This window comes from Vipera ursinii (genome assembly GCF_947247035.1).
Source record: "Vipera ursinii genome assembly, chromosome: 6".
NCBI lineage: Eukaryota > Metazoa > Chordata > Lepidosauria > Squamata > Viperidae > Vipera > Vipera ursinii.
Window position 1 is genome coordinate 3,027,646 of NC_139515.1, and position 11,596 is coordinate 3,039,241.

Genomic DNA, 11,596 nt, shown 5'->3' on the forward strand with positions numbered 1-11,596 from the left:
GACGCTGTAACCTCGTTGGGTACCGAGACGTCGGCCAGGAAAGCCGCGAGGACCCCATTCAACTCCCCACTTTTCCAATCCTTTCAGGACCGGCCAAAGTGGGGGGGGTCTCTGAGCTTGCAGGCAACCCGGGTCAGCCTTGAACCCCCCCCCCAAGAGAAGCTTCAAGGCGGCTTCTTTACCTCGTAGATGTCCGGGATTGCGTATTTCTGGAAGTAGACCCGCAAGGTGGGGTCCCCATTCTGAAGAACGGGCATGGCGAGCCCGGGGGGGGATGGGGTGGGAAGACCCGCTGCCCACCCACAACCACCCAGCGGCCGGGACAGCTGGGAAGGCGGCCGACCACCGCCCCCGCTCCCAACGGCCGCTCCGGCTCTAGTGCGCGGGAGGGGGGCCCACCCCGACCCCGCGCGCCAGACACGCGTTGCTCCCCTCCGGCGCACGTGTGAACGCGGCGTGCCGCGCGCCAGTCCCCTCCCGGCGTGGGGATGGGAAGCGGGGAGGTGAATTGGAGGCCAGCCGTGGGAAGCCCGAGTCTTCAGCCCCGGGCAGGGGTGTGTCTGTGTGTGTGTGTGTGTGTGTGTGTGTGTGTGTGTGTGTGTGTGTGTGTGTGTGTCCAAAGCCCCTTCCTCCGCCCATTGCACAAACCCGGCTAGTCGAAGGGGACCCTCGGGGTCCAACCTTCCCACCGGCCCGGAGGCGGAGCTCGGCTGACCCGCCTGCAGCGGAAGGCGTGGCTTTCCCACGTGCTGCAAATCCCGTTTCCGGGAGGAACACGTGTCCTGCCTGCCATGCAGGAGGCGGCCGGTTGGAAGTGGCGGGCTGGCTTGGTGGGCTTGGCGGCGGCTGCGGCGGGGGTCGCCTATGTCCTTTCCCGGGCGACTTCCAGGCGGAGCGGCGGACGAGCCTCCCCCGGGTCGGGGGGCTTGGAAGGGCGGCCGGACGACCCCGGTGGAGGCGGAGAAGCCTCGCGGGCTCCCGGGTTGCCCAGCCCCGACCGGGCTCCTTTGGGGGGCGCCCCGAAAGGTCAGATCCCACCCACCGCCTTTCCCTCCTTTGGGATCCACGTGTTTCCCACCCCCACCCCCGCTTTCACACGCCCAAAGGACACGTGTGATGCCTTTTGCTGGGTTCCCCAGCTATACAGACAAGTCCTCGACTGGCGGCTCCGATTGAGCCCCGCGTTTCTGCTGCTAAGTGAGGTGTTGCTTACTTAGGTTTTGCCCCGTTTTGCGACCTTTCTGTTAAGTGAGTCGCTGCCTAGGGCTGGGGTCTTCACACTCGGCCCTTTTGTGACTCCTGGACTTCAACTCCCAGAATTCCTCAGCCAGCCATTTTGAAATAAGCCAGCCTGGCTGAGGAATTCTGGGAGTTGAAGTCCACAAGTCTCCAAAGTTGCCATGTTTGGAGACCCCTGCTGGCTGAGGAATTCTGGGAATTGAAATCCACAAGTCTCCAAAGTCGCCATGTTTGGAGACCCCTGCTGGCTGAGGAATTCTGGGAGTCGAAGTCCACAAGTCTCCAAAGTCGCCATGTTTGGAGACCCCTGCTGGCTGAGGAATTCTGGGAATTGAAATCCACAAGTCTCCAAAGTCGCCATGTTTGGAGAGCCCTGCTGGCTGAGGAATTCTGGGAGTCGAAGTCCACAAGTCTCCAAAGTCACCATGTTTGGAGACCCCTGCTGGCTGAGGAATTCTGGGAGTTGAAGTCCAGGAGCCATAAAAGGGCCAGCTTTGAAGACCACACCACCCCCCCGACTTAAAGTGGGGTTTGCCATTCTATTACTAAATTGCTGTTACTAAATTAACAAGTGCAGTGACTCCCTTAAGGACTGCGGCAGGGAAGGTTGTAAAATGGGACAAAAAACTCACTTGACGACGGTCTCGCTTAGCCACAGAAATGTTGGCTCTGTTGTGGTCACCGATATTTCTGCAGAAAAATGAGAGAGGTGTAATCTTTATTTTCTAACCTTAGGGGGCGCCGAGCTTTCAAAATCACCCCATGGCGTTCTGGAGCTGCATCAGATCAAGGGTCTTCTTGGTCTCCTGGAGTCTACAGAAGACACTTTGGTTCAAGAACAGATCTTGGTTACCTTGAGCAACAGCGCAGCCTTCTCTGTCAATCAAGTAAGTGTTGTGCCTTGTTTTCATTCCACAAGAGAAAAGAGCAGTGAAGGCTGTAATACAGGGGGTCTCCAAACATGGCGACTTCGGAGACTTGTGGACTTCAACTCCCAGAATTCCTCAGCCAGCAGGGGTCTCCAAACATGGCGACTTCGGAGACTTGTGGACTTCGACTCCCAGAATTCCTCAGCCAGCAGGGGTCTCCAAACATGGCGACTTCGGAGACTTGTGGACTTCAACTCCCAGAATTCCTCAGCCAGCAGGGGTCTCCAAACATGGCGACTTTGGAGACTTGTGGACTTCGACTCCCAGAATTCCTCAGCCAGCAGGGGTCTCCAAACATGGCGACTTTGAAGACTTGTGGACTTCAACTCCCAGAATTCCTCAGCCAGGCTGGCTTATTTCAAAATGTTCATATGATCAAAATGATCGTGTGGTCATATGATATGTGATCATGTTTTACCTCCTTTGCGTTATTAATCTTTAAACTTTTATTTCCAAATAACCCAGCTATTAAGAGCAGTTACTTTTATAAGTCACGGAGAAGTGTAGTTGACATGGGCGAGTTCCCATCCTTTAAACGAGGTGGGGTTGTTGTTGTTGTTTTTTGGACTTTAGGAATTAAGATGGTTTTATATGATATTTTTCTCTTTATATAATTTGTAGGATACCATTCGGAATTTAGGTGGCCTGTCTGTGATTGGAAAAATGCTTTCAGTTCCCGCCACCAATGTTAAACAGAAAGCCCTTAATGCACTCAATAATCTGAGTATGAATCCTAAAAATCAGGAGGAATTAAAGGTAAGCTTAAAATAACACCGTGTAACGAAAATGCGTACGAACAAAGTACTTAATGCAGTGAGATTACTGGTTGTGTTCTTACGTGCGATATTGATCAGTTGAATATTATTTAGCATGGTCATTTTTAAAAAATAAATTATAAACTCCCTTTCCGTTTACAACAGTCAGGAGACTTATTATGGGAGTTAAAACGGTTATTCTCAGGGCACGGTGACCTCAAAAGAATGTGTGTGAATGAAGGCAAGACAAGAAACAATTGTTGTTGTTAGCTGCGAAGTCGTGTCCGACCCATCGCGACCCCATGGACAACGTTCCTCCAGGCCTTCCTGTCCTCTACCATCTTCTGGAGTCCATTTAAGGTCACGCCTCCTGCTTCAGTGACTCCATCCAGCCACCTCATTCTCTGTCGTCCCCTTCTTCTATTGCCCTCAACCTTTCCCAGCATTAGGCTCTTCTCCAGTGAGTCCTTCCTTCTCCTTAGGTGGCCAAAGTATTTGAGTTTTAGCTTCAGGATCTGGCCTTCTAAAGAGCAGTCAGGGTTGATCTCCTCTAGGACTGACCAGTTTGATCACCTTGCAGTCCAAGGGACTCGCAGGAGTCTTCTCCAGCACCAGAGTTCAAAGGCCTCCATTCTTTGACCCTCAGCCTTTCTTACGGTCCAGCTTTCACTGCCATACATTGCAACTGGGAAGACCATGGCCTTGACTATACGGATTTTTGTTGACAGGGTGATGTCTCTGCTTTTTAGTGTGCTGTCTAGATTTGCCATGGCTTTCCTCCCGAGGAGTAAGCGTCTTTTAATTTCTTGGCTGCAGTCCCCATCTGCGGTGATCTTGGAGCCCAGGAAAATAAAATCTGTCCCTACCTCCACTTCTTCCCCATCTATTTGCCAGGAATTGAGAGGGCCGGATGCCATGATCATGGTTTTCTTAATGTTTAGTTTCAACCCAACTTTTGCACTCTCCTTACTAGTAACAGGAGGCTCTTTAGTTCCAAGAAACAATGGATGGACACTAATCAAGAAGAGAAGCAATATCTAATTAAGGAGAAACTTCCTAACTGTGAGGACAATTGACCAGTGGAACAGCTTGCCACCAGAAGTTGTGGTGGCTCCAACATTGGAGGTTTTTAAGAAGAGACTGGACAACCATTTGTCTGAAATGGTATAGGGTCTCCTTCCTGAGCAGGGGGTTGGACTAGAAGACCTCCAAGGTCCCTTCCAGCTCTGATATTCTGTATAAGGTTCTCATCTTGCACTTTTCCCGATAAATTACTGAAATACTGATGAGGTTTTATGGGTGATGATTAACTGAGTCATATTTCTTTACCTTCCTTAAATACAGGGATGATTAAAGTGAAGCCTGTCATTAGGCACGCAGGCTGATGGTTACTAATATAGAGATAAGAATAAACGTTAAGAAATACAAAATACAGGTGAAACTCGAAAAATTAGAATATCGTGCAAAAGTTCATTTATTTCAGTAATGCAACTTAAAAGGGGAAACTAATATATGAGATAGACTCGTTACATGCAAAGCAAGATAGTTCAAGCCCTGATTTGTCATAATTGTAATGATTATGGCGTACAGCTCACGAAAACCCCAAATCCACAATCTCAGAAAATTAGAACATTACATGCAATCAGTAAAACAAGGAGTGTACATAGAACAATATCGGACCTCTGACAAGTATAAGCATGCATATGTACTCAGTACTTGGTTTGGGCCCCTTTTGCAGCAATTACTGCCTCAATGCGGCGTGGCATGGAAGCTATAGCCTGTGGCACTGCTGAGGTGTTATGGAAGACCAGGATGCCTCAATAGCAGCCTTCAGCTCTTCTGCATTGTTTGGTCTCATGTCTCTCAACTTTCTCTTGGCAATGCCCCATAATCATCACAATTATGACAAATCACGGCTCGAACTATCTTGCTTTGCATGTAACGAGTCTTATCTCATATACTAGTTTCCCCTTTCAAGTTGCGTTACTGAAATAAACGAACTTTTGCACCATATTCTAATTTTTCGAGTTTCACCTGTACAAAAACAATTGAAAACCATCAGCGACAGCAAAAATGTCAGCAACCAGGCGTTTTTACTGATACGAGATCTTCACTTTAACCGGAAAACTGTCTGGTATGGAACAGGTGATCTGATTTTGAGAATGGACATTAGGAGGAAAAGGTTTTCCCAAAGGTTTTTTTTTTTTTTTCAAGAGGCAGCTGCACTTTCTTTGTTTGGTTTTTTTTCCTTGAAGACCTTTCGCTTCTTATCCAAGGAGCTTCTTCAGTTCTGGAGAAGTCAGAAGTAAGAACTGAAGAAGCGTCTTTGGATGAGAAGCGAATGGTCTTCAAGGAAAAACACCAAAGAAAGTGCACCTGCCTCTTGGAAAAGCCCTTTGGGACAACCATGATCTGGAGGACGGAGAATCTCCTTGGACGGGGAAAGATTTCCCCTTCTGAATGGAGGAGAAAGAGGAGAAAGTCAGATGTATCTACTGCCTTGGACTCAAATCCATATAAATATTAATTTAGTTAGAACTGGGACTCAACACTGGTGTTAATGCAACTTTGAACATCTGAAGATGAGGCCACCTGATGTGCAGCATTGTTTCTGGCCTGGTATAAAAACCGATCTTGCAGTGTTAACGTCTGTGGCTCGATGGTGTGGTAAGAATGCACCCTCCCTCCCCACAATCCTTTTTACAATGCCCCCCCTCCCCCCAAATCCCAGGAATAAAACTCAGGAAAAGAAATACAGAAGCAGTGTTTCACTCACGAAAACCCTGGCTGTTGCGAAAAACAGAAACATTGAATCAGGCCTTTTTTTTCTTTCTCAAGCAGTCTCCATTTTGTTTGTTCCCGGCTTGGACTGCACCCTGAGGATTTTTCTTTCAACAGTGGTGACAGTGATGCCATCCATTTATTGAAAAGTTTTACAGTACATTTTTTAAAAAAACAAAACCCCTCCCAACCCCCTCCCCTCTCCCCAAACCTCCCCAACTCTTCCCTTCCCTCCCCCTCCCCGACTTCCCAGAGCTAAATACAGGGTATAAAAATACAAACAAACATAATCTACAATATGCAAACGACAATAAAATATTAAATTCTATCGCACTTTAACTCTTAATAAAATAACTACAAGCAATTTATATATCACATAAATCCAATACTTATTCAAATGCTAGGTGAAACGTTTTAGTCCCATATTTATTCTGGATGTAATCAACCCATCTTCGCCACTCCACAATATATCTCTGTTGCGACTGGTCTTTCAAATACGCTGAAATCTTTGCCATTTCCGCCAAATTGGAAACTTTTAAAGTCCATTCTTCTATAGTCAGCAGTTCTTCCTTCTTCCTTTGAATTGTTCTATGCCAGAGGTCCCCAACCTTTTGGGCACCAGGGACCGGTTCCGTGGAGAAAGATTTTTCCGCGGACCGGAGAGCGTGTGGTTTTGGATGCTGCCTGCATCCCACGGACGGGGCTTTGCTTGTTCGTGCGGACCGGTTGCTGGCATGCCGCGGCCCGGTACCGGTCCATGGAGCGGGGGTTGGGGACCCCTGTTCTGCACTCTGGCTGGCGTCCGCTTTAGTTGTATCCAGCCACCACGTTCTTTGCCGGCCTGGTTTCCTTTTGCCGCTAACTCTTCCCAACGTAATTGCTTTCTGCCGTGAATTCCCCCGCGTTGACATGGCCAAAGTACACGAGACCTCTGTGGCTTTGTGGTAATATATTGGCAAACCTATTTTCTGTGTGTATGTTCTATCCCTTAGATCTATATTACCAAGGTGTGTGAGGAAGTGGACACATCTTCTGTAAATTCTGAGTTGCAGCTAGCCGCCCTTCGGTTTTTAACCAACATTTCTGTGACGAGCGACTATCATTACCGGATGACTAGCTTCATACCCAGTTTTCTGCACTTGCTGTTTGAAGGAAATGAGAGGACTCAGGTATAAAAGCCAGCTGTTTTATCGTGAAAAAGAAGAAGGGAATCTTTCAGTGTTTAGCCTTTGGGGTTAATGCTTTGTGTAAGTCGAAATTACTCTTGAAACTAAATACAGGTAGTCCTCGACTTGCGGCCACAGTTCAGCCCCAATTTTCCGTTGCTAAGCGAGACGTGGGTTAAGTGGGTTTTGCCCCGTTTTACGAATTTTCTTGCTGCACTTGTGAAGCGAATCGCAGCAGTTGTTAAGTTGCACTGCAAACTTCCTAGGCACGAGTCGGTTGCCAAGCGGCTGAATTTTGATGAGTGACCGTCAGGTCGTAAGTGTGAAAAACGGCCGTGTCACTTTTTTTCTACCGCTGTTGTAACTTTGACCGGTCACTAAATGGATCGTTGCTAAGTCGAGGACTACCTGTGCCCATTCATTCAACGCGGCCCAGGCAAGCCGTGTTCTAAAATATCTATTACATTTAAATCTTAGCTGTGAATCAAAGGTACTTCTATCTCATATTAATTCGATAGGCAAATCAGAGAATTCCTTTATCAATGTTTACAGGTTCAAGTCCTAAAAGTCCTCGTGAACTTATCAGCAAACCCAGCTATGGCAGAACCTCTACTTAATTCACAGGTAAAGCTACTTCTATCCTTTGCCTCCTTCTTGTTGGATTTTTTCCCCCTCACTCGTTCATTTGTGGTTTTTTTTTAATTCCATTTATATCCCGCCCTTCTCCGAAGGCTTACAAGCTTAGCAGTAGCCTTCATTCTATGTATATGCCTGCTTATTAGGGCTTTCACACACACACACACAAGCGGCATTATTACAAAGTCAGCTTATTGCCCCCAACAATCTGGGTCCTCATTTTACCTACCTCGGAAGGATGGAAGGCTGAGTCAACCTTGAGCCTGGTGGGACTCGAACCTGCACTAAAACCTGCAGGTTTTATTTCTTATACTATGAATTCCTGCTGATTTTGAAGGAAAACATTTGCCCCTTCGTGGCTTAGCCTCTGAAACCTATGTGCACCTATCATTGTAAGCTTTAGTTATGGCACCTGTCTGTTTTAAGGGCATTATAACTTTAGGAGTAACAACAGCAATAGCACTTAGATTTATATACCACTTCACAGTGTTTTACAGAGTTGAAGCGGTTTACAGAGTCAGCCTATTCTTGCCCAACACTCTGGGTCCTCATTTTACTGACTTTGGAAGGACAGAAGGCTGAGTCAACCTTGAGCAGGCCAGGATCGAACTCCCAGCAGTGGGCAGAGTCAGCCTGCACTACTGCGTTAGCTGTATTCTGTACTCTGCAATCCAGAGATTATTTTTTTTTTGGAGGCGTAATGAATAAACCGATGCATTTCCAGGAATTATGCTCCCTGATGCGACTCAACATATAATTTGTCTATGAAGCCATTGGGATCACTCAAAGCAGTATATTACTCTTCTCTCCTCTGCACGCACTTTGTTAAATCAATACATTCCCACAGTTCACATTGTTTCTTTAAAGTTAAAATGAACGTGAATTACATTTCCCCCCCCATGTCTTTCCAGGCGCCTCTTCTCTTATCTCTGTTGGACAGCTGCATAAACAAAGATATTTTGCTCAGAGTCCTTGCGTTTGCCACCAACCTGAGGAAGTCCATGAAAAACGAGGAGGCTTACGCTATCCAGAATCGGTACAATGAAGATTCGATTTTTTCTGCTCTCTCTGGCAATTCTCTATATACTCAGAGACTGGCATCCCTGCTACATCATTACGATGCAGAAGTCAAAGAACAAGTTGCAAAGCTAATACTCCAGCAGCGCTGAACTCGAAAGAGGTCAACCTCAATTAATTCCACGTCCAAAATCCTGAACGGCATAAAAGGCATATCAATGACTGCCTCCCGATAGCTATTTTATCGACCTGTGTAAACTTTCCTCATTTCGAACTGGAGAACTGTGGCCATTTCCTTTAGCCTCTGTGGTACTGCCCTCATCTCTGCGAGTAAATAAATAAATAAAGTCCACAAAGGATCAGCACATGGACCCTGAAATAATCTGGAATTTCAGGACAACCTTTGTGATCTTGAGCTGTGAGTCTTTACCCATCTAAGCCCGGGGGGGTCTCCAACCTTGGCAACTTGGAAGACTTGTGGACTTCAACTCCCAGAATTCCTCAGCCAGCCATACCGCGTTGGGGATTCTGGGAGTTGAAGTCCACAAGTCTTCCAAGCTGCCAAGGTTGGAGGATCCTGATCTAAGCTGTCACAGTCACTTCTGGGGGGCCCCAGGGGTGGCACATATAACACTACTGTTGCGTGTGCTGCTTCTGGATCCAATTCAGGGTCCTGAATTAAAGGCCTACATGACATGGGTCCAAGCACCCACAGCCTGCCTTCAGAGGTTGTGGGTGCTTCATCGCTGGAGGCTTTTAAGAAGAAACCGGACAGCTATTTGTCTGAGATGGTATAAAGTCTCCTTGCTGGAGCAGGGGACTTGACTAGAAGACCTTCAAGGTCCCTTCCAGTTCTGTTATTCTGTGTTCTGTATCTGAGGAGCCAACTCATCCCAACTGGTCTAGCTCGGGCAGGCAACCTTGGCTCTTTTATGACTCAACTCCCAGAATCCCTGAGCCAGCCACACTGAGGGGAAAGGGAGAGGTTTCCAAGCTGAGCCACGTTGGCTCAGGAATTCTGGGAGCTGAAGACAACGAATCATAAAAGAGCCAAGATTGCCTAGCCTTGCCCAACTTGCTTCACCAGAAGGGGCTTCCTTCAGACCTCATCTCCTAAGGAATTCTGGCAGGTGGGTTCAAGGAGAAGATCCCGGGACCCTGCGACACCCTCATAAATAGGAGCCAGTTGCCAAGCATCCAAAGTTTGATCACACGACCGTGGGGGATGCTGCCACTGGTGTGAAATGTCAAAGTGATGATTTAACAGCTAATCAGCTTATGTAATGTAACATAATGATGGGAATGACTCAGCAGGGTCTGTGTCTCTTTAAGAGCCTTTGTATAAAGGGAAGGCTCTGCTAATGTGTTCTTTCTCTCATCCGTTCCCTGCTGTAACTGCTGAGTGTTGGATCCTGCTGTATTAATATGTGTGTGTATATTGTTCCTGGTGTATAATACTGTAGATAGTGTAAGATAAACCACCATTTAATATAGACCACTGTTTACTGTGTTTGCTCCTGGGTTATCAGCGCAGTAAGACTGTGCGTGCTCTGAGATGAAATACTGTCAAAAGTTACCTTTTTTTTCAGCGTCATTATAACTTTGAACTGTTACTAAACGAACTGCTGTGAAGCTGAGCTCTATCTGTAGAGGCTTCTGATTTCGATTTTACCTACAGCAATCACTCTCTGAGGTGGCTTGGGCTGAAAAAAAAAACCAGGATTGGGATAAATTGGCCCTGCCATTTTTCATCCCGAATGGAGGATTCAAACTTAGAACTCCGTTTTTCATCCAACACTTTAAGAGTACTATCTCAATGATAACATGCTAAGAACATTCTGGGGGCAAAGGATTTATTGTCAAAGTAGCAGGTCCACACAAGCCCGTTTGCTCATATTTTTAACGCTGAACAAATTCATCCGTCATCAGTGATTTCATCCATACCTATATTTCCATGCCATGTTGTTAAAATTACCGTTTTTTGGACTTCACCGTTGCCGTAAGGAAAAAAGCCCAAACAAAATGAGATGGAGTAAAGATTTTGGAGAAACCAAAAATGCTTTTGTCACATCTGCCAATCGTATTCTCGAACCACAGAAGTCTTTGGGGGAAGGACAACAAGCAATTAAAACAGTGGCTGCACAATGCAAACACACGTTTGGGCCAGCAGCACAAATCAAGACCAGGCATTTTTTCATGTTAGAGCTCTCCAAAATTCAACGGATAATTTCAAAAAACAAAGCTTCCATTTTTTGCAAGTAAACCGTGTGTAAGCCTTCAGTAAAGATCTGGATTTCCCTTAAAATGTGCTTTAGCAGCAACTATGTTGGAAGACTCATTGCAAAGCCTACAATTCAACAACTTTGAAGGCCTCAGGCGCACCCTCTGGGCGAGAACTTAGCTGTATTTGGGGTGTACGTGAAACTTTAAAAATATTGTCATGTTAGTATTTGTAAAACAACCAGCCTCGCTGTAGGAATGTGCGTTCAAAGAAACGAAGGTGGCTAAATTGACAATCCTAAATGCCCTCCAGCTTGCATTTTAATGTAGGCTTTGTGTTGAGATAAACGTACAAAATGACGGATCTGAGTGAAGTCTTTGAGTCATCATCACGGCTAACCCAAAATTCAGATTTCAGCAGGCTAGGAAATGTTTTCGTGTACAAATGCGGCACCCAGTTAAAAATACAAAGCTGTCGTTTTGGGTGGCCTTAAATTTTTAATCCCAATAGCTTCACACACATCTCTTTTGTTCCCTTCTTGATTAGTTAAAGAATGGGAGATACCTGCACACAAGTCAGTTTGCATATTAATGGCCGGGTTAAAATTTACATTCATCTTTTTTTTGCATGCAACCAGGCTCTGCCAAGGATTGAACGCATGCTGTTAGGAGTTTCTGGATGGGAATCAAATTCTCAGCAGTTCTTTTATACCTTTTCCAGAGCAAACAATTACAATTGTACAAAGAGGTTAATTTCCTGTTTACTTAAAAGTTATTTCTCGGCTAAATGCTCTCCGCAGTTAATTCGTTCATCAAAAATCAGGTTACAAAGTCGGTAGGCGAGATTTTAAAG

General features: G+C 46.3%; 3 protein-coding genes across 3 annotated transcripts in view; 1 reads left to right on the plus strand and 2 right to left on the minus strand.

The window, feature by feature from the left end:
- The window catches only part of FBXL13 (F-box and leucine rich repeat protein 13), a gene marked incomplete at its 5' end in the record, with an annotated part of 50,801 nt that extends 50,544 nt beyond the window's left edge, over positions 1–257 (minus strand). The window contains one exon of the mRNA XM_083366618.1: positions 183–257. Within this exon, the coding sequence (XP_083222744.1) occupies positions 183–257 (75 nt within the window). The remainder of the gene's footprint in view (positions 1–182) is intronic.
- SLC26A5 (solute carrier family 26 member 5) overlaps positions 1–11,596 on the minus strand; it is a 306,769-nt gene that overhangs the window by 165,420 nt on the left and 129,753 nt on the right. The window lies entirely within an intron of this gene.
- On the plus strand, positions 256–9,997 carry ARMC10 (armadillo repeat containing 10; the record flags this gene model as incomplete). Its single annotated transcript, XM_083366619.1, has 7 exons — positions 256–378; positions 657–1,026; positions 1,975–2,126; positions 2,790–2,924; positions 6,697–6,873; positions 7,423–7,494; positions 8,418–9,997. 7 exons carry the CDS (start codon positions 256–258, stop codon positions 8,673–8,675), a joined length of 1,287 nt encoding a protein of 428 aa, XP_083222745.1. The 3' UTR covers positions 8,676–9,997.